The 20,753-nt window shown below is 35.7% G+C and overlaps 1 protein-coding gene across 4 annotated transcripts in view; it reads right to left on the reverse strand.

The window, feature by feature from the left end:
• Nucleotides 1-17,890, reverse strand: part of LOC107661671 (gamma-aminobutyric acid receptor subunit gamma-2) — a 45,655-nt gene extending 27,765 nt beyond the window's left edge. For all 4 annotated transcript variants that reach the window (XM_016451383.1, XM_016451382.1, XM_016451381.1 and 1 more), the window contains exons 1-4: nucleotides 17,540-17,890; nucleotides 10,120-10,262; nucleotides 3,576-3,643; nucleotides 840-1,060 (exon numbers count right to left, since the gene is read on the reverse strand). In XM_016451383.1, the coding sequence (XP_016306869.1) occupies nucleotides 840-1,060; nucleotides 3,576-3,643; nucleotides 10,120-10,262; nucleotides 17,540-17,643 (536 nt within the window). In that variant the 5' untranslated portion in view covers nucleotides 17,644-17,890. The remainder of the gene's footprint in view (nucleotides 1-839; nucleotides 1,061-3,575; nucleotides 3,644-10,119; nucleotides 10,263-17,539) is intronic.
• Between the last annotated feature and the right edge of the window lie 2,863 nt (nucleotides 17,891-20,753).

Here is a 20,753-nt window from a genome sequence, read left to right on the forward strand (position 1 = left end):
GTTTAGTTATACGGAATGGATCCGTGTACTGTAGTAGATATATGCAGTCAGCAGGCAGTTGGTTTAGGTTTTTTTTGGCATCTCCATGTGGTCCTGTTCGGTATCGCAGCTTGGCTTCTCTAAAATGTAAAAAAGCTTTTTGCTGTTGCACTGTACACATACTATAAAATTATTATTATTTTTCTTTCATAATATGTGCTGATATGGGTTCCTTATATCATTTGGTTCTTTGGTGTCCTTTTGGAGTTTCTAAGTGTCCTTTTTTGAAAAGACATCTAAATTTATCTTTAAAAATGTTGGATGCGATTAATCGCGATTAATCGTTTGACAGTACTAATAATTATACATATACAGTATATTAGGACTAGTGTCCTTTTTGTCCCACTTTTACTGTATTTTTTTATTTATTTCATTAGCTACATTTTGTCTTTAATTGGTCAGGACTTTAAAAACCGACTATTGAAATATTAAACATGATTTTATTGCTAACATTTCATTCGAGTTGTTTTCAGTGTTGCTAAAACAACAGTGATTTAGAATCGCAGTATAATGTTGATTCAGGGACACTACTGTTTTAACATTGCAGTTGATTCTTTTTGTTAATTTCAACGATCATTCAAAATCAACATGAATCTAGAATTAACATCAGCAACTACTGAAATTGTAACACTGTTTCAACATTATCTGAGAGTGCAGAACTGATATTGAACCAACATTACTTTGTAACTAATTCAGTGCAATTTGAGTTCAACATTGACTTTGCATTTTTTCAATGGTTGCTTGCTATCTGGGTATGCTCGGTTTATGCATGATAATTCACAATTAGAAAGTGCATTTACCTTAAAGTGTACAGTATACGCCCGTCATTCCATATCCGAAGCATGCGATTAGGTGTGGTGATCCAGTGGGCGTCTGCCTTCTTAGAGTTGCGGAAAAACGTGTCAGGGATCCAGATTTTTCCCACCATGTTGCTGTTGAGACGCAGAACCTTCATGGTGCTGTTGAACTTCAACCGCCTGTCATACCACGTCTGGGCGAAGAAGATGTCAATCGTGTACTCCTGAGGAATCGGAAAGGGCAGACCTTTCAGACATTTGTGTGATTGACAAAGGCAAAACTAGTGCTTGAATGCATAGCCCTTAGTCCCAATGAGAATAAGTATTCAACTTTGAGAAGAGAAGGGATTTGGATCATGAAATGTGGAGGATTGGCTATTTTAAACAAGTTTGGCGCAAATGAATTAATACATAAACACTGATTAAATGCATGTTAAATCCTAATCCTGGTGCAAATTCAAACGAACACGGGAGACAACAGACTGTAGGATAACACTTGTTATCTGTTTCGTACCGTTTCATATGTACATGTTTAGGGACTGTCACAGCCCAAACTCCTTTTCTTACAGATGCATACAGTACCATACAGAAAAAAAGTTGCCAGTAACACTTGTGTTTATTTGGAGAACAGCCCACATCTCCAATGCATTTAATGGCAACAGGCCAAGCAGCATTTCTGTCCATGTTACAGAAAATGGGGACAATTGCAAATAGGAATTATTGATTACTAACAAATTTCATTATATTCTATAAGTATTTGGGGTCTGTTTCAAAATGACAAACAATTTCATGCCCACAGAAATATTACCATGTATGCCTTTTGCAACCTCTTAACCTCTGTATTGCTGTCTTTTATTGCTGGAGTTCTAAAAAAGTGCTGAACAGAAATAAAAATGATACAGAAATAAACATTCTATAGAAATAAACATTAAATATATGAACCCCCTTGTTTTCAAATCAAACATATCACCACTTTATCAACAGGTCAATCTTAATAATTTGTATCTAAAGATTTGCTGTATTATAGACATAAGCCCCTTTCACACATACAGACAGAAAATTTCTGGTAAATTGCCATAAAAATTGGCATAACTTCGGTTTGAAGTCGTGTTATATGGCGTTATTTTAATGACAAATGTCGAGAGCGCATTATTGTAGCGCGAAAGCACATTAATACAATGTGCGAGCGCGGATCTCTCCGCTCGCGCACGGGTTTCCTTTGCTCTCGCACAAAACCTTTGACAATGTTTAATTCAGGTGCGAAAATAATTAATATCTATAGCGCATGAGCACAAGATCAAAATACAAACATAAAAGAGATATAGTAAAACAAAGTAGCTAAATTACCAGTTTATGTTAAAACAAAAACACAATAAAAATCAAGGAAAGGCCCTGCACAAATCTGTTTTGAGACTACTTTTTAAAAGTGCATAATGATAACCTTTGACAATGTTTAATTCAGGTGCGAAAATAATTAATATCTATAGCGCATGAGCACACAGAGATTTGAGAGTGCACAGGACACAGTTTGAGTGAGAGGAGACACGTTTTAAGTGCGTGCACTCTCTCTGGGCGAGAGCAGCGTGTATCTGAGCGCGAGCGTCCGGTTTTGTGCGAGAGCAAAGGAAATCCGCGCGCGAGCGGAGAGATCCGCGCTCGCGCATTGTATTAATGTGCTTTCGCGCTACAATAATGCGCTCTCGACATTTGTCATTAAAATAATGCCATAGTGTTATGCAATGTCTCTGGGCCAAAAGCAGCTGCATGAATGTGAACGTTTGACACGAAAATGAAAACATTAGCAAAAACACTGATCGCGTTTACCCCTCCGTGTTTACAAACACAACACCGGCAGCCGCAGCCGTTAAGAGATCATTTCTGGTTAATGTTTTCACAGAATTTACCAGTATTTTGAAACCGATGTGTGAATGGTGCTTAATCGGAAAAAAGACGGAACGCCGTTGCCTGTGTCAACAGAATTTTTGTATTTACTGGTAAAGTCGTTCCGGTAATTTTACGGCAATTTACCGGTATTACTGTCTAAAAAGGGGCTATAATTTCCATTTTGTTTCCATTGTTTCGGTTTTCTCTAACTGTGTTTATTTGCTGTTTCTGTTCGCTTCCATGGTTTCTGATTATGTTCACCTGTGTCTTGTTTAGTTGCTTGTTATCTCTTGTGTGTATATATAGCCATATGTTTCAGTTGATATTTGTTCATTATTTGCTAATTTGTTTAGCTGTTATGTTTGTGGTTCCTTTATGGTTGTCTCTTTGTTCTTGCATTATCTTCTTGTCTAAAAAAAGCTGCAATTAGATACTCGCCTCAGTCCTGGGACTGACAGAGAATACCGGACAGTATTCAACTCACAACTGTGGATTTATATCACACAATTCTGAGAAAAAAGTAAGAATGGTGAGATGAAAAGTTGCAATCGCCTTTTATTTTTTATTCAGTGGCAGAAACAGGCTCCCATACAAATCATTATAGAATATAAGCATTAATAAACATCCAAAATAAATAGGCTACAAAAATGATAGATTGCATTGCAATTTGTAATATCACTCTGACATACAGTATATGTAAGAATACCAGCATCACAGCTTTCAGTTTCTAATGTTAATAGCATTTGTGTATAAAAAATATGCTAATTCATTATAAAATAAAAATGCATTTCCTGAAAGAAACACTATATACTGTACTTTTATATTCATAAAAATGTGTTAGAGGATATCTCTTACCATGTTGATGGCATTTACTGGACCAATACTGTTGACAAACATGTCTGTGTGGATCACGGTTGGTTTGACTGTAGAGAGCAGTGGAGAGAAACAAGAAGAATGTCAAATTAGTTAGTAAATTTAATGAGGTTTATTAAGGTAATAACAATTTAAAATGTTTTTAAACAAAAAACAATCAGAGCACATGAAAAAAGCCAGGTGAACATATTATCTGACACTCTTGTTAACATTATATACTGACTTCAAAGGATATTCATTAAATCTCTATTTGTGTTCTACAGAAGAAAGTAAGTTATAAAGACAACATAACACTGAGTAAAAAAGACAGACTTAGTTTTAATGAGATTTTTTTAGGGATCTATGCACGTTTCACTAACATTACACAAACAGAAAGTTCCTAGAAAACGTTTGTCAACACTAAATCTGTGGTTGTATAATTTAAAACAAACTTCATGTTCCACTAACATTACACAAACAGAAAGTTCCTAGAAAACGTTTGTCAACACTAAATCTGTGGTTGTATAATTTAAAACAAACTTCTGTTTAGGAAATGTTTTGCTTGATATTTTGTCTAATGCAGTGGAATTCATATGACCGAGGCACCCATATATACATATTTACATGGAGCATGGATGCTAAATATTTAGAATGTAATCAACCATTAACGGAATAGTTCACACAAAATTAGCATCACATTTAGCATCACAGCCCAGTTTTCATTTACAGTTTTCACAACAAATTCACAAAACTAAAACTAACTTTACTCATGGTTGCCAACTTTGGTTGCATGTTTGGAGTGAGATTTTAATGACAAGGGCTGAATCAATGAATAAAAAGTAAATATAAATAAATAATTAAATAAGTATGTAAGTAAGTAAGTACAGACACATTTCTCACATTTTTTAATTAAACAATGTTTTACTGAACAAATTGCTCTTTCTTTAAATAAATTCAATTAGAATTAACATTTTCTTTAAATCTACCTCATTAAAAAAAAAAAAAATCTACCTCTGCTCTAAACTATAGGGAGCCTTTTTACTTTAGGTTACAATTAACAACAGAGCCCAAACTTAAATTTAATTACTATTTATTTTTAACTATAATAATCAACACTCAAAAAAAAAAAAAAAATTGTATGCAAACATGTAAACTGCACTCAATGCAGTTTTTTAACTAACTTCTAAATTATTCAATTTCTATTTGTTGTTGAAATATAATCACTTACACAGTGGCTGTCATAACTTGTTTCATAAAATATTTATTTAAATATAGCATACATTAAGTAAGACATCACTAACAGGTAAAGTAAAATATAATGAGTATATAGTCTAATTTGAAGCGAAATGCTCTTCTCTAGACTTAATTTCTCTGGTGAACTGACAAGCTGTTGGACACTGAAGACTTGCCTGAGGTAAATAAAATGTTACGTTTTAATCGCATCTTTCCGCGAGTGAAACACTGATTGTGCGATTACACGAGGCATGAGATGCTAAATCATGTTTATTAGAAATAAATTCTATGTTGAATCAAATAAAATAGTTCTTTCTGAAGCTACTTAAAAAAAAAAAAAGAGAAAAGCATCAAACTTAAAAAAATAAAGTTTAATCACAAATTAATTGCACATCAAATCTGGCTGAGTAATTACCCCAAACGATAATTTAATCGTTTGTAGTAATTTCTCAGTCAAATTTGATGTGCGATTAATTTGCGATTAATTAGATTAATCGGCACATTGTGTAATTAATTAGATTTAGTGTAATTACTTAGATTAATTCGATTTTTAATCGCTTGGCAGCCCTAGAATACACTTTAGAATTAGGGAATGCACAGCATTTTTTTGTTATTTGATGAGATTTAGTGATGTAGCGTGAGAGTGTGAGACTGAGCTTGAAAGTGTGCGTACAAATCAGAGGAATCATTTCAAATTTGACAAATCAGAGACAGTTCTCGGTGTTCCTTCAAAGAAACGTGCCACACATCAGACATAGACCTAGACACAGGCACTGATTTTGGCTGATTTTGGTAGATTGGCAAAAGTCATTTTCACAAAAAGCTGAAAATAAAAAGCTTTTATACAATTTTGCACCAATTTAAGAAGCCTCAAACACACATATGACATAGGGACAAAAATGTATTAATTGTGGCCATAAATTAAGAATTTGTTCCCTTGTTTTATGAATTTTAGTTAAATTGTGACAATGAATTAACATTTTTTTCATTTGTGGCCATGTTTTAAATCATTCCCTAGTTTTGATTTGGAAATTAATTACTACAACATGTCCATGATTTACAAAAATGAGGGAAAGAATTAATACATCCTGGGGAACAAATACATATATATATATTTATTAATTATCTATGCAAAAACCGAGGGTATTTATGATTTAACAGAACAACTCCGAAATTCAATAAAAGGCAACAACTTTGGCCACTATTTATTTTCTATCTCCATTAATCGAATAACATAATTATCAAATGTACACTTTTTTAATATTAAATATCTAATATTTTAATATTAAAATCCATTCGGCTCAAAAATCCATGGGGTCAAAAGCTCCTGTGTTAAATGATATAGTGCAATGGAGATCAGGAGTTTGTGTAATCACATCTCATCTAGGGTTTCTGTAACAGTATATCTTTGCCTGTCCATTATTCTGAGGGCTATGCATGCTGAGTTCAGTACATAAAGTGATTACATTCTCTTCATGCTGAAAATGTAAACCGCAGAAGGCTGTGCACTCAAATCTCATCTCATGTGGTCCAGGAACGATAACTTTGTTACTTTTTCTCTTTCTCCAATGTGTGTTTTTGGCCCAAAGATGCATGAATCTTTTTCTCTTTTACCATGCAAACTACAAGAATAAAGTTTGCTGATGGTTTGATGTTTTTGGCTTATAAAACTTTGTCTAAAAGTTTTAATTTCAAAGGTTTTATGGTCAGACAGACAGAGAGTAAGTTAGATGAAGACCGGAAAATCAATAAACACTATGAACACCACATTAAATCCCTTTAGAGCCCATTAAACTTCAACTGACCCCTCGGAAACCACATCAAACCAGTTCAGACCCAAATAAACCTCTTCAAACCCATTAGACATCATAAGAGCACTAAGAAACCTCAAGAGACCACATGTTTCTAGGCATTACTTTAATGTTTCTATAGTTAACATGTAGCTAGCATTGTTAACATATTTCAGCATGTTTGGTGCTTGCACTGAAAGGGCTGTAACCCCTGATGTAATTATTATTCCTCCCCAAATGTTGTCTATGGCAGCCCTATGAACTGTAGGACGGAGAATAATGAAATTTGGCACACTTAAAGGGATGGCCCTCAAAAGTAATTTGATTAATTCTAGTGTCTTTAGGGCCAACTCTATTGTGCCACCACAAGTTTAAAAATTCTTAACTTTTGAACCCTTTGATCTTAAGATCAAAGATCAAAGATAAGATCTTAGTTTATCTCATGCTGATCAAAGTTAATATGTTACATTAAGGTCCCGTCCATTGCAGTAGTTGTTGAAATGCACTGTATTGCATTTCTTTCACTACTCCTCCGTCAAATTTTGTCAGATGATTAACATTTGGCTCAGATGATTACTGGACCTAGCTGCACAGAAATGACTGAACAGAGTTTAGTATGGATATTTAATTAATAATAATAATAATGTTTTATTTATATAGCGCCTTTCAAAACCCAAGGACGCTTTACATAAAGTTGATAGATAACATGAACACAAATACAAATATACAGTCACATGATCAAAACAATAAAGCAGACAGAGACCATCTTATGCTCCAGATAAGTAATACAAGCAAGCAGGGAGTTGAAAAATGAGGCAGACAGTCAATTAACATAAGTGAGTTTTGAGATCAGTTTCAAAGGTCTGGAGTGAAGAGACAGCAGCACGAAGGTTTTGAGGAAGTTTGTTCCAGAGCTTATGAGCTAAAATGCTAAAAGCCCTGCCACCCACACTAGAAAGTCTGAACTTGGGTACTGCAAGCAAATTCCCAGAACTTGATCTTAGAGTATTGCATAGGGACATAAGCGTGAATTAATTCAGAGAGGTACAAAGGTGCAGAACCATGACAAGCCTTGAGTATCTTAAACTGAATATGATAGATAACGGGGAGACAATGTAATTGCTGTAAGACAGAAGTGATGTGGGCTGATTTTTTGTGTAAGGGCATGAGCAGCTGCATTTTGAATTAGCTGTAAGCGATTAAGTGCTTAGTTAGGTAGGACTTATAACAGGGAGTTACAATAGTTCAGGCGCGAAGTTATAAAAGCATGAATAACAGTTTCAGCATCTTTGAAATTTTGTGATTGTCGTAAACGGACAATATTGCGAAGTTGGTAAAAACAGGACTTCACAAGCTGGATGATATGGGGTTCAAAGCATAGTGTAGAATCAAATAGTACACCAAGATTACGTACTGTAGGGGAAGGATGTACTATAACTCCATTGATATTAATAGAAAAGTCCAGATGAGAGGAGACAAAGGATTTTGGGCCAACTAACAGAATCTCTGTTTTTTCAGTATTCAATTTTAAGAAATTCTGAGCAATCCATACTTTAAGATCATGTAGGCAAGATGTTAAAGAACTAGGAGGAAAAACAGAGTTGGGCTGTGCAGAAAAATAAATTTGCATATCATCAGCGTAACTGTGGAAATTTAGACCATGGCACTTGATGATCTGACCCAGAGAAAGCATGCAGATAAAAAACAGAAGTGGACCAAGAACAGATCCTTGAGGCACTCCACGGGAAGAAGTGACAGAACGAGACTTGTGTATATCAATGCTAATATACTGCTGCCTGTCTGAAAGATATGAGCTTAGCCACTGCAGGACAGTTACTGTAATGCCGACCGCAGACAAACGAGACAGGTGTATAGAATGGCAAACAGTATCAAAAGCTGCGCTCAGGTCCAAGAGAACTAGAAGACTGACGACACCAGCATCAGAGGCAAGGAGAAGGTTGTTCACTACTCTTAGAAGCGCAGTCTCTGTACTGTGGAGAGGACGAAATCCAGACTGAAAAGGTTCATGCGAATTGTTTTTGTCCTAATGATACTGTAGTTGTGTGGCGACCAGTTTTTCTAAGAACTTAGACAAAAAGGGAAGGTTGGAGATTGGTCTAAAATTACCCAGGACAGTTTCGTCATGGCCAGGTTTTTGAGTACTGAGGTGATCATGGCTACTTTCAGTCCAGGCAGTACTTAATCAGTCATAAGGGATCTATTTATCATGTGAGTGATAGGTATAATGAGGCTGGTCAAAACATTTTTGAGCAGATGTGTTGGTATTGGGTCTAACTGACAGGAAGAGGAGTTAAAGGAACACGCCACTATTTTTGAAAATAGGCTAATTTTCCAACTCCCCTAGAGTTAAACAGTTGAGTTTTACCATTTTCAAATCCATTCAGCCGATCTCCGGGTCTGGCGGTAGCACTTTTAGCTGCAGCTTAGCATAGATCATTGAATCTGATTAGACCGTTAGCATCTTGTTCAAAAATGACCAAAGAGTTTCGATATTTTTTTTAAAACTTGACTCTTCTGTAGTTACAACGTGTACTAAGACTGACGGAAAATGAAAAGTTGCGATTTTCTAGGCCGATATGGCTAGGAACTATACTCTCATTCCAGCGTAATAATCAAGGAACTTTGGTTATTTTTGAATGAGATGATAACGGTCTAATCAGATTCAATGATCTATGCTAAGCTGCAGCTAAAAGTGCTACCGCCAGACCCGGAGATCGGCTGAATGGATTCGAAAATGGTAAAAATCAACTGTTTAACTCTAGGGGAGTTGGAAAATTTGCCTATTTTCAAAAATAGTGGCGTGTTCCTTTAAGAGTTCATAATCAGCTGTTCAACCACAGATGTATTGGTGAGTGTAAAGTTAGAGAATGGATAGGGTATCTGAGAGGCATATGGATCTGAAGGAGCAGAGGAAGATAAAGATTGATAGATATTGTCAGTTTTCTGTATAAAAAATCAGAAAGTTTTCACAGCGGTCAGAAGATCCATTATGAAAGGGAGATGGTGGTTTGATAAGTTTGTTGAGCTCAGAAAATAGGGTTCTGGGTTTATACCTTGCTTTGTTAATTGACTGACGGTTCTTAAAAGTTTAATTAGTTGTTATGCTTTCAGATGATATCACGACTGAACATCTTTATAAAAAGATAAGAGAAGCAGATTTGTTTTTTGGAAAGTGATTTCGAAAATTAAAATAGTATACCCAACACAACTCAAACACAAGTGAACTTAAATAAAACCCCAGCTGAAAGAGTAAATCTGAAAGATGCAGTATTCCCACATTATACGTTGTATGCTTGGACAGTCAAACGGACACTATCAAACACTGAATCAAGGTTTGTAATTGAGAGGGAGTTTGGTGTGTTATTAAAGTTATTAAATCAAAATGTAAAGAGGTTCAGTGGAGATTAAACATGTATTTGAGTGAGTTATTAAACAAAATTACACACTTGCTGAACTACCTTCAGTAGCTCAGATCTGAATGTAAAAAAAGAAACCGAACCTACCTCCGATGTCTGGCCGCAGCTTGTTATCGTAGCCATCTAGTAAGCTGTTCAAAATATGTGTGACGTCGCTCTCGTACACTTTGGGGGTCAGAACCCACGTTTTGTTTGTCACTTCATCATCATCACTTTCCAGCTGGACAGAGCTAAAGGGGAAAGAAAAACAAAAAAGTGAATCAAAGTGGCTAATCTGTCACTTTTTACATGTCCTACTTTCAACATTTTCATAAATGCACTTTTATTTCTGTGGTCTCTAGAATGTAAGCTCATGTTGACTTTGGATTGACAACATAGCAGATGTCCATCTGATCTGGTTCTGCTCTTATACATGATCTTGTTAACAAGCCGTCAAGCGAGTATACTGTAAATCTTATTTTCCACCTGAAAGCAGACACATTTTGCTGAAATGTTTTCCAAAGAGCCACTAATGAATGTTTATCTAAATGACACAGTTTGTGAAGGAAGGAAGGAAGAGGCTTCAATGTCCACTCAGATGAAGAAGAAAATTGTTTTCTTTACTTGAAATACTGGAGTGCAATCATGTAGTTTCATCTACATTTTGATCACCGTTCTGACCGTGGGACTTAAACTTGCCCACATTCAAGTGTTAATAAAAAAAGAATGCATGAAGCTAGAATAAAATGGTTTGTTTTTATAAAAATCATAGGTTCTGTTCTTTCTTTTGACATATTGCATGTTCAGATATTCATACAACACAATATTCTGGGGCACATGAACATTTTGTGAAAATGATAAAAAATGCTGGCACCTAATAAACTACAGGAATTATTTCAAGAACACTTGACTGATCTCTGAATCTTTTGCATAGAGCACATGAAAATGTTAACAACGTTAATCAAAACAGAGAAATCAATTACATACAAACACGAGGTATCTAAAATAGCAATTATAAATGACAAAAAAATGAAAAGCAATGCTTCTCCTGGGCTTTACACAACAGATGGAAGCAGATTCGGATGCACTGTTCTTAACTCTACTGAACTGAAAATGGCTGCTGTGATTTCCATAATTGGACAAATGACCGTGAAATGCAACAAAGTTTTTTAAAAGGCCATTTAACTAGAACCATAAAAAGGGCGCCATCTAGAGGACGACAAAGATAACGTTCAGTCTTTGCAGAGTGTGGGTGTGATGGTGGAGGCTGGAGACAGACAGACGTACAATAATAATGTTGCATTAGAGGTGGAAATGTGCTCTCGCTCTCTCGCTGGCAGCGCTCCCAGAATCAGATTGTGAGGGGAAGGTGCGACAAACGCAAGCCTCTGTTTTGCATCTACAACATTATCTCATGTGTTCTATGAGAATAGGCTAGAAATCATTTTAATCACATGCTAATGTGTTTCATAAACTACCTGCTTGGGTTAAGAGTAGAGTCTATCTATCTATCTATCTATCTATCTATCTATCTATCTACCCATCCATCTATCTATCTATCTATCTATGTAATTAATTAAAATATTAAAGTATATCAGAGGCAGAGTGATGCAATCATTCTCAAATGAATGCTGAGGACCTTGGCAAAGCAATCAGACAACAATGGATGGTGTGAGGCAGTAACCATGGAGTCAGTAGAAGACAGAAAAGCACATCTTTGAGAGAAACATGACTGAGAGCTGTGCTGCTCTGGCGACTTCAGAAACATTTCAGAAAGGCGAGACTGTAACACTTTCAAGGCATTGCATTGTACATTAATATAGTGAAAACTAAATATACTAAAATGTATTTGAAATGCATTTATTTCATGCTAAGTATACAAATAAATGCTGAATGAAAATACCCAGCAGTTGTACTTGAACTGGTATGCTTCATGTCTGCTAAACTGAAACAACTAATTTTGTGCTTAATGCACTTTGATTGTGTGGAAGTAGTGCTAAAGTCCAACTAAAGATATATTGAAGTATATTTGATTGTGCTATAGTGGCACTATTGCAAGTATACTTCAGGTACACTTTAAATATCTTGCATTTAAAGGCTGATATCATTCAAAGATCATACAATCTTCATCAGCAGTGACATTAAAACACATTTTAGGCTTAATATTAAGAAATGTGCATTGTGCAAAAGTAGTACTCCAAATAAAGTTTAATTATATTTTGTATATCAGTAAATCTCGAGCGATACGTCAGTCAATATGTTAATGGATTTGAACTATACTTAGTATGAAATAAATGTATTTTAAATATATGACTTGGCACCTCATCATGACAGTCTTTTCAACAACAAACAGCTTCTGAAGCCCATTTAAAACCTTCCTGCTGAACTCTACGCATATTCCTTTTAAGCAGTTCACAAAAAAAAGACTTTTAGCGTCCCAGAACAATTTGAACAATAAATTGAACATCAATTAGACCTGTCACGATTCTTACATAATTGTCTCATCAAGATGTTAGTGGATTATTACTAATTACTGTGATCATTGGGCACTTTACATTTCAATTACACATTGCACATTGCATATACAATAATGTATATGTATATAATTGCATTATTATTGTGTTTACATTATTGTATACTGTATATACAATAGTGTAATATATACTCAACTACAGAAAGTCTTCATTCATGTAAAATGAAAGCTTGTGGGTTTAATTGGACTGCCCTAAAAAGAAACTGATCACTGATCACAACAGTTATCATATAATAACAATGAATTACCTGCAATAATAGTGATAACAGCATATTAGTGACAGGCCTAATATCAATGAAGTTAATATATTTCACACTTTTTTCCAGCAGTTTAATTGTTGCGCCTGTAATGTGAAACTTAAAAAAAAAAACCTATCATACAGAGCTGGAGTACACTGGAGCTGCTCTTCTATTGAGAACACTAGAAATGGAGAGTTTAGAATGCAATGTACTATACTACATATATTAAGAGTGCAGTTTCAGATGCCTGTTTCAGTAATAGTCATATTAGAAATAAAACCATAAATATAGCCTCAAATGGTGATTTTCAAAGGGCAAGGACAAATGACTCAAGAAGACGACACAGTGATACAATGGCCATGCAAAAAAAAACAAAAAAACATTAAAAAAGTATTATAGTATGTATTATAGCAGAATATACAAATAATACTGAATTAGTTTCAGTTGCACAGCTATCCATCATCTTTTTTCCCCTTAGAACAGCTGTGGCCATTTGTAAATTGAATGCTATTTGCTGCGTGATATTGCACACCAGTGTTTCATACCATATTATTTTAATGTATTGTCTTAATTATAAACACACTGGTTTATATAAGTTAAGCATAACTGTTTTACCATTTACTGCACATTTTTATTCTTCTCGTTATTACTCTACAGCTGACTCTACAGACTGACGTTCACAGAAAACGGCTTACTTCTGCATTGAAAAATCTTTAAGTTTTAAACAAATATGTCATTAGGAATATAACAATATATAACAATAATTTAACAGTTAATGATCTATATAAGCATTTTAGACATCACATATCTCTCTCTCTCTCTCTCTCTCTCTCTCTCTCTGTATATATAAATACACTACACGTCAATATACTGAACTATTTATGGAGATCTTAACCTGTTGACCTAAAAGGATTTCCTATCATGTGCTTTCCTCTGGACAGCATTAGTATTACAGCTGATCTTTTAGAAATGGCTGTTAGTCCCAGGAGCATCAGGGTCATTCCTGAAAAAATGTGTACCAAGTTTTTCAAATAACAGGAAATGGCAGAAACTTTTTGGTGAGGAAATGGATCTGATTTGGGGGCACCGAAAGATTCATAAGACTTAATGGGAAATTACTGTCCTAGAGTTATCAGCAAGAACTTGCTATTGTAGTTTGATGCTGTAACAAACAATACCATGTTTGTTTGTTTGTTTATCCAAATCAAATTGGAAGAATATATTAGCATCTGCCAAGGATAAGAGGTAAAACCATTTCTAACAATCCCACCAATCTCTATGACTGTTTCTGATGTACAGATGCTTTTAGGGAAGAAAAAGAATAATAATAACTAGAAAAATAAGAAAAGAAAGGCAGAACAACTATATTCACTGCTTGAACCATTAACAAACACTCTTGCCTGGATTGGAAAATAAGCTTTTTGATTAGCTTTAAATTAAAAATTCCTTGCAGTGTACTTGAGATGCAGGTCTTCATCAACCCCCTAAGCACATAACCAATGACAGTAAAATGACAAATAAATGATTTTTACGAGTTTAATGAGTAGGCCACACCATCATTTATTCAGAATCAGTGTTGGGGAAAGATACTTTAACAGTAATGCATTACAATATTGCGTTACTTCTTAAAACAGTAACTAATTGTGTTACTTTGCTACTTTTTATGGAAAGTAATTTGTTACATTTACGTTACTTTTTTAAACTGATTACATAACTCATGCTACTTGTAATGTACATTACCCCCAACACTGTTCAGAATGCAATGTTAAGCTCAAAATGATCTCTATTTAATATGAAAGGTTAACCCAGAGTTAGCCCAACCTTTCTTAAAGACACATTAAGGTCTGCGCCGATAGTCTCGTGGGCAGCTTGCCCACATTATAGCTGGTTTAATGTTTTTTGAAGGAAACTAATGGGACATGAGCTGCCAAGTCCAATGTTGGCTACCACAATGTGCGTTTTCGAATTTGTTTTGCAGCCAAAGGTCCTAAAAAGGCTTAATTTTCTTCATGCAAAGTATAATGGTACTATATAATGGCATACAACAATATACTACGAAATTGTTTCAATTTTGCAATGAACTATCTTATGTATGAGGAAATAACTTGAACCTGACTGCGTGGCTCAGATGGCTTCTGTGTGGTGGTGAGAGCCATTGCATCAGATTTTCATTTCATCCTTATTGAGTATAATGAAATAACATGTCTGCTTAGTGCAATTCAAAAATCAGCCCATGCAGCAATGCAGGAAAACGCTCACCGTAACCCTTTTTGTAAGCTCATAATGAAAAGGAGATGATATTTCCCTTGATGGGACGCTGATGCCATTTTTGTTTATTGGGCCCAGCTCCTCCACTGAATTACATCATCTGGTGCATGTAGCCCACTTATCCATCACTAGGACAGGCAGAAGAAATCAGATGTCCCCATCTACACCATCCTGAAGATCAGCTGAGCTGTAATGGCCTTCAGTTCCCTAATTAGATGACCTTTAAACAGTCTGGATATTCACAGATCTTAAAGCTTAATCCTAACTAAATAAGATCGGTCACACTTTATTCTAATGTCCAATTCTCACTACTACTAACAATAAACTAGACCTTTTCCTCAATAAACTCTTAATTTGCTGCTTATTAATATTTAGCAAGGTAGTTGTTAAGTTTCGGTATGGTCTAGGATTAAGGGATCTAAAATATGCAGAATAAGGCATTAATATGTGCTTTATAAGTAGAAATAAACAGCCAATCTGCTAGTAATGTGCAATGCTAGTTAATAGTTTGAATTGGTCCTTAAAATGAAGTGCTACCATAAGATCACTTTGGAGTTTAAATAGGGTCAGTTTTAATATTCAAAAAGAATTATTTGAAAACATTTGATACATTATTGCAGCTTTTGTTGACTGGTTTAGTTTCAGGCCTGTTTATTTTGCTCTCCTAACTATGCATGGTTATATTTTTGGGCTGCAACTCACCAACTGAGAGCCACTGATTTATGAAACTGGAACCAACATTGATTTTTTTCCTTTTTTAACTACAGCCAATTTTTTACTACTGCCCTTTTCAATTTGTTTTAAGCAAGGAAATCAAAGACATAGCACATATTTGTATTTATGGATCAGTAACACTTCAATAAACGTGCGGAGTTCTGGACATTTGGGAAGATGAGATTCACTTCTGAATATCATCTGCGACACACCGCATGCATTTGGGAGTCAGCTTTCAAACATCTGAGCTTTGGTTCAGAACATCTTACGTGATAAGGTTGAGGTGTTACTACAGGCCTTGCTCTTAAACCAGCATGCTGAGAGATATCAAAGGCAGCAGCAATCTTTTCATCACACCACAAGTCAGTGTATATTAGTCCCTGTGGTGCGACTCCAGATGAAAATGTCATGCAGTCTTGGGGTGCTGCCGACACGTGCCACGTTGACAGCCATCTGATGAGCTTTTGATCCCCTTGAATCTGACACCTGCCTGCTATTCCTTGTTAATCAATGTTAACCTGTTAATCAATCAATGATTTCAGCACTGTTAAGAACAATTACTGCTCCTAGGTTTGCACAGCTCCTGTATTGACAGTTTGAATCCGTCAATAACTGTACACAATGTCTAGCTGTCCTTTCCCAATCAATTATCACTAGACTATCTCAAATTCTGGACGGATGGCCTATGTGAAATTGGCTGGGATGTACTGTATGATAGAAACTTGTTATGACATCAAATCTGTGACTGATCGCAAAAATATTTATCGCATTATCCCGACAATGGAAAGCAAGCATTATATTACAAAGTACTGGAACATAAGCAGGCTTTTACTATAATTACAATAGATGCCTTTGTCAGTAATCTCCTCGAATGTAGAAAGCCCATGTGACTGATGCAACTAAAAGGTGATAAAATGCACAATGTTTTCATTTAAATTTGTATGCTTAGCATCCCCCCTAGGTCAAAATCCCCCCCAAAACTAAAAAATGAACACCTACAGTGCTTTGTGATAATTAATATTCAATAATATGGGTGCATATCAAAATAATAGCTTCATTTCAAAATTACTAGTAGTTTTACTTTTGCACGCACTGCACTGGGATCTCAGGGAACCAAACATAAAGTAAATGCATCTCAACAAAACATGACACTTAAGACCCCCTGTCATTTTATTTCTTTGTTTCAGTACTTTAATCTTATTCTTTGCTTCTAGTGCTTGTGTTGCATGTCCACGCTCAGACTGTGTAGTTACAGGCCAGAATTCTTCCTGATTCTTCATCAGCAGGTGGAGAGGAGGAGTCAATTCCTGACTTAAATCTTCTTAAACAAACGTCTTGACTGAAATGGAATGAAATGCATCTATCCTGATTCTGTCCTGAATTTGGTTTAATGGCTGTTTGAATCATGACACACCTCCCGATTGAACACGGTCATTATATAACTAGTATTAGTTATACTATTATTATAATTATTATAACGCGGACTACTCGATAGCTTCACACACCACTGCCTCATTTAGTGATTTTCTGGAGCTTATTTAAAGGGGTTCGCCACCAGCAACGTAAAAAAAAAAAAAACACCTGCAAGCTCCAATGTCGACAGATATTAATCAGATTGCATCTTCATATGTGCAAAACATGCACGCAGTCCTATACTCCAAGGAGAACAGATTAGAGGAATCCATGGGAAATAGAGCATCACCGCAGACACTCACAGCCACATAACGTTTGCGAACCAGCACATTATCATGATAAACTCGTTTGATATTCTTACCTCAGAGGAAGATGGGCGATTAGAAAAGCCCACAGACAGAGCTTGAGCGAGATCGCGGGGATCGCCACAGAGGAACAATGAAAAGAAGAAGCCATGATCACCATCTTGCTCTCTCTTCACGCAGACGGACGCGTCCCCTTTATGTATTGCCTTTCTTCGCTATGACACATAGCAGATCGCGTTGGCTTTCGCGTCTCAGCTCCTTCTCTACTGAAATAACACTGGCAGCTATCTGGAAATAAATGCAAGACCGGCTCCGGCACAACTGCTAAATGTGTGAATGCAGATGAAGTGTGTGAAAGCGGATCTGATGCACGTCGCAGCAGCAATACAACACATGCGTGGTAGAGATGCAATCCAAGCGCTTCTATTAATACAATCTCTCCATTATATCCAGATAATATTATAGCTACCACGCAAACAACGTCTTACACAAAGCATCAACGCATGCATATTAAGGCGTCTTAATTATTATTACTTTTAAACACAACGATATTTAATAAAAGGGAATCCGAATCGTAGGCTGCGTCGAACGCGACTTATTCATTCAGAATTTAGATACTGTTTTGTGTAGGCTATTTCGTTAATGCATTTGAGCCATTTATTAATATTAGAATTAAAACACGCTGTTCTTTGACGAATAGGCTGTCTCTCTGCATTTTTACCTTGTAACGTTGACTGTTGTCTGTTTTTTTTTATTATTTTTTATTTTATTTTATTCGTTTTTAATTCACTTTTCTAGCATGTTGGAGGTAAATGGATGTGGAGATTTATGTAAGAATTATTTAACATGTCCATAAATGACAGAATTAAAGGTCGTGTGTGATTTGGAGTGTAAATAGAGAGAGAGAGAGAGAGAGAGACTGTCATGATGTGAGCACAGGAAGCTGTCATTCCTCACAGCATGAGGAAAAAGAAGTGCATGGTAATTCCACGTGATATAGGCGACCAATCGCTGCGTACAGCTTACAGATGTCACATATGAGTCTAAACTGAGGTAGAGTGACAGCATGTTAGTGACAACAGCTATTTATGAGAAGAAACTCAGTTTCAGCACCATGTACAAATCTCGTTAGCATCAAGTGGAAGGGATTGTATTATAGCACCATGGACAGCTCCTTAACTGTCTCCACTGTGAAATCATTGGGGAAACTAGGGGGGAAACACAGTTTAGGGTGGCACCATACATCTATGCATGTATGTGTTTATTTATTAATTCACCACTGTTTTGCAACCCTCCTAAAAATAAAGAGATAAATAGGTAAAATTATGAAATTGAAGTTAACTTATCCTCTATGGAGAAAACATTTGAATATCCCTTATATAACATAATGTGTCTAATGAAATAGCTAATGTTTTTAAGTGAGGCATTGTGGCTGAATGGTCCATCCACTTCTTTTAGCCACTGGGAAGGAATAAAATAGAAAACAGATTATAATTCACGCTCCTGGCCTGTTCTACTTTCCACTGATGTCAGCTTATGAACGCTCAGTATTAGTGCTCTGTGCAAAAGTTAGCCACGGGACGTTTCGTGCCTGTGGTCATGCTTGGTTTGCTGAGAACACACAGCACATGCATTCATTTTCCTCTAATCTGCTAGATTATCAAAAATCATTTAACTCAAATAAATGTCGGCAGCAACTGCCCAACTATGCTGTTGGTGAAACTTTTCTGTGTTTTCATATAATCATGTACCTCGCTTCTTAGTTTCATAGGAGAGGTAAAAGGGAAAGTTTGCACAAAACTGTTTAAATAAAATAATAATTAAAACAGACATTATATAGAGATGGCAAAAGAGAAGCTTACTAAAACATGCTGAACTATGCCGTACACATCCCAGTTGAAGAGAGAAATGAGCATGTCTTCTGGGAAGAATTCTGTGGATAAATAATAATAAAACATAAATACATAATGATAAAGCCTTCATCCCCTCAGCTTGTTAAATTAGCATGCATGGTTGTTTGTTTCCATCGACTCTTTTCCAGATGTCGAACAAAGGCTTGCAGAACAAAATAACGTATTTTAACAATAAAATAAAAACCACAGGGAACAAAGAACAGAATGATGGACTAACAGACAACCATTACATGCAACAACTCACAGAGAATTAAAGAAACACTAGGGCTATATATACACAGGAGGCTAACAAGTTAAAAAAGATAAGATACAAACTGACTACAAACACCACGGGAGACAGAAAGTTACATAAAAGTCCAAGACGAGGCACAGAGAGCATGTTGATTTGACAAGAAACAGTTGATTTGTGAGGAGAGCAATCACATTTATCTTCTAAAACCAAAATATAACTGAATACCTCAACATTGCAAAAAAAAAAACAAACAAAAAAACAATATCCTTCAAAAATATATCTTCAGTATAATGGATAGATGAAATACTGTTAAGTAAAATTAAAAAGTCAATGCCTTCTTGCACTGGATGTGCTGGTTTCGGCTGCCCGATGTCCTCGTCTCATATATAAAACACCTGTGATTCACAACTACTTGCTAAGGAGCTCACATTCACGTAAAGTAGCCTTGTTGACCAGTTTGGCTGAGTAAGGGCAAAACTCATAAGATCTAGCACTTTCAGTGCCCTGTAGTTGGCAGTATCACGTCTTTTGTAGCAGAAATAAACTGCTGCAGAAAAAGCTAGGTCCATGCAAAATGCAATGTGTAACTGCAACACTCATTTCAAATGTAGTGGAGTAAAGAGTACAGATACTCATTTAAAAATGTGACCCTGGAGCACAAAAGCAGTCTTAAGTCGCTGGGGTATATTTGTAGCAATAGCCAACAATACATTGTATGGGTCAAAATTATAGATTTTTCTTTTATGCCAAAAATCATTAGGATATTAAGTAAAGATCATGTTCCATGAAGATATTCAGTAAATTTCCTACTGTACAAATACACCATGCTTCAGCGAATCGGTCATCTCATTCGCAAGGTTGCTGCTGATCGACTTTTGCAACACTGGCAATATAACATAAAATAGTAATGAATGTAGTTTTTTTCTGTATATCTTGAAAAAAATCGTGCAAATTTTGATGTTTGTTTCGATTCAAATAAATCCTTGTAGCTGAACATTAGAGTTTGTACTTGTGCTATGCTCCTCTCCAAACTTGTGAAGAGTTGAGCATCTCTAAAACTCAGCTCGTAAATCATTCATATCATCGTCTCCACAGGGAAACATGTTAAATATTTATGAAAGATTA

This window comes from Sinocyclocheilus anshuiensis, unplaced genomic scaffold (assembly GCF_001515605.1).
Source record: "Sinocyclocheilus anshuiensis isolate Anshui unplaced genomic scaffold, SAMN03320099.WGS_v1.1 scaffold207, whole genome shotgun sequence".
Taxonomy (NCBI): domain Eukaryota; kingdom Metazoa; phylum Chordata; class Actinopteri; order Cypriniformes; family Cyprinidae; genus Sinocyclocheilus; species Sinocyclocheilus anshuiensis.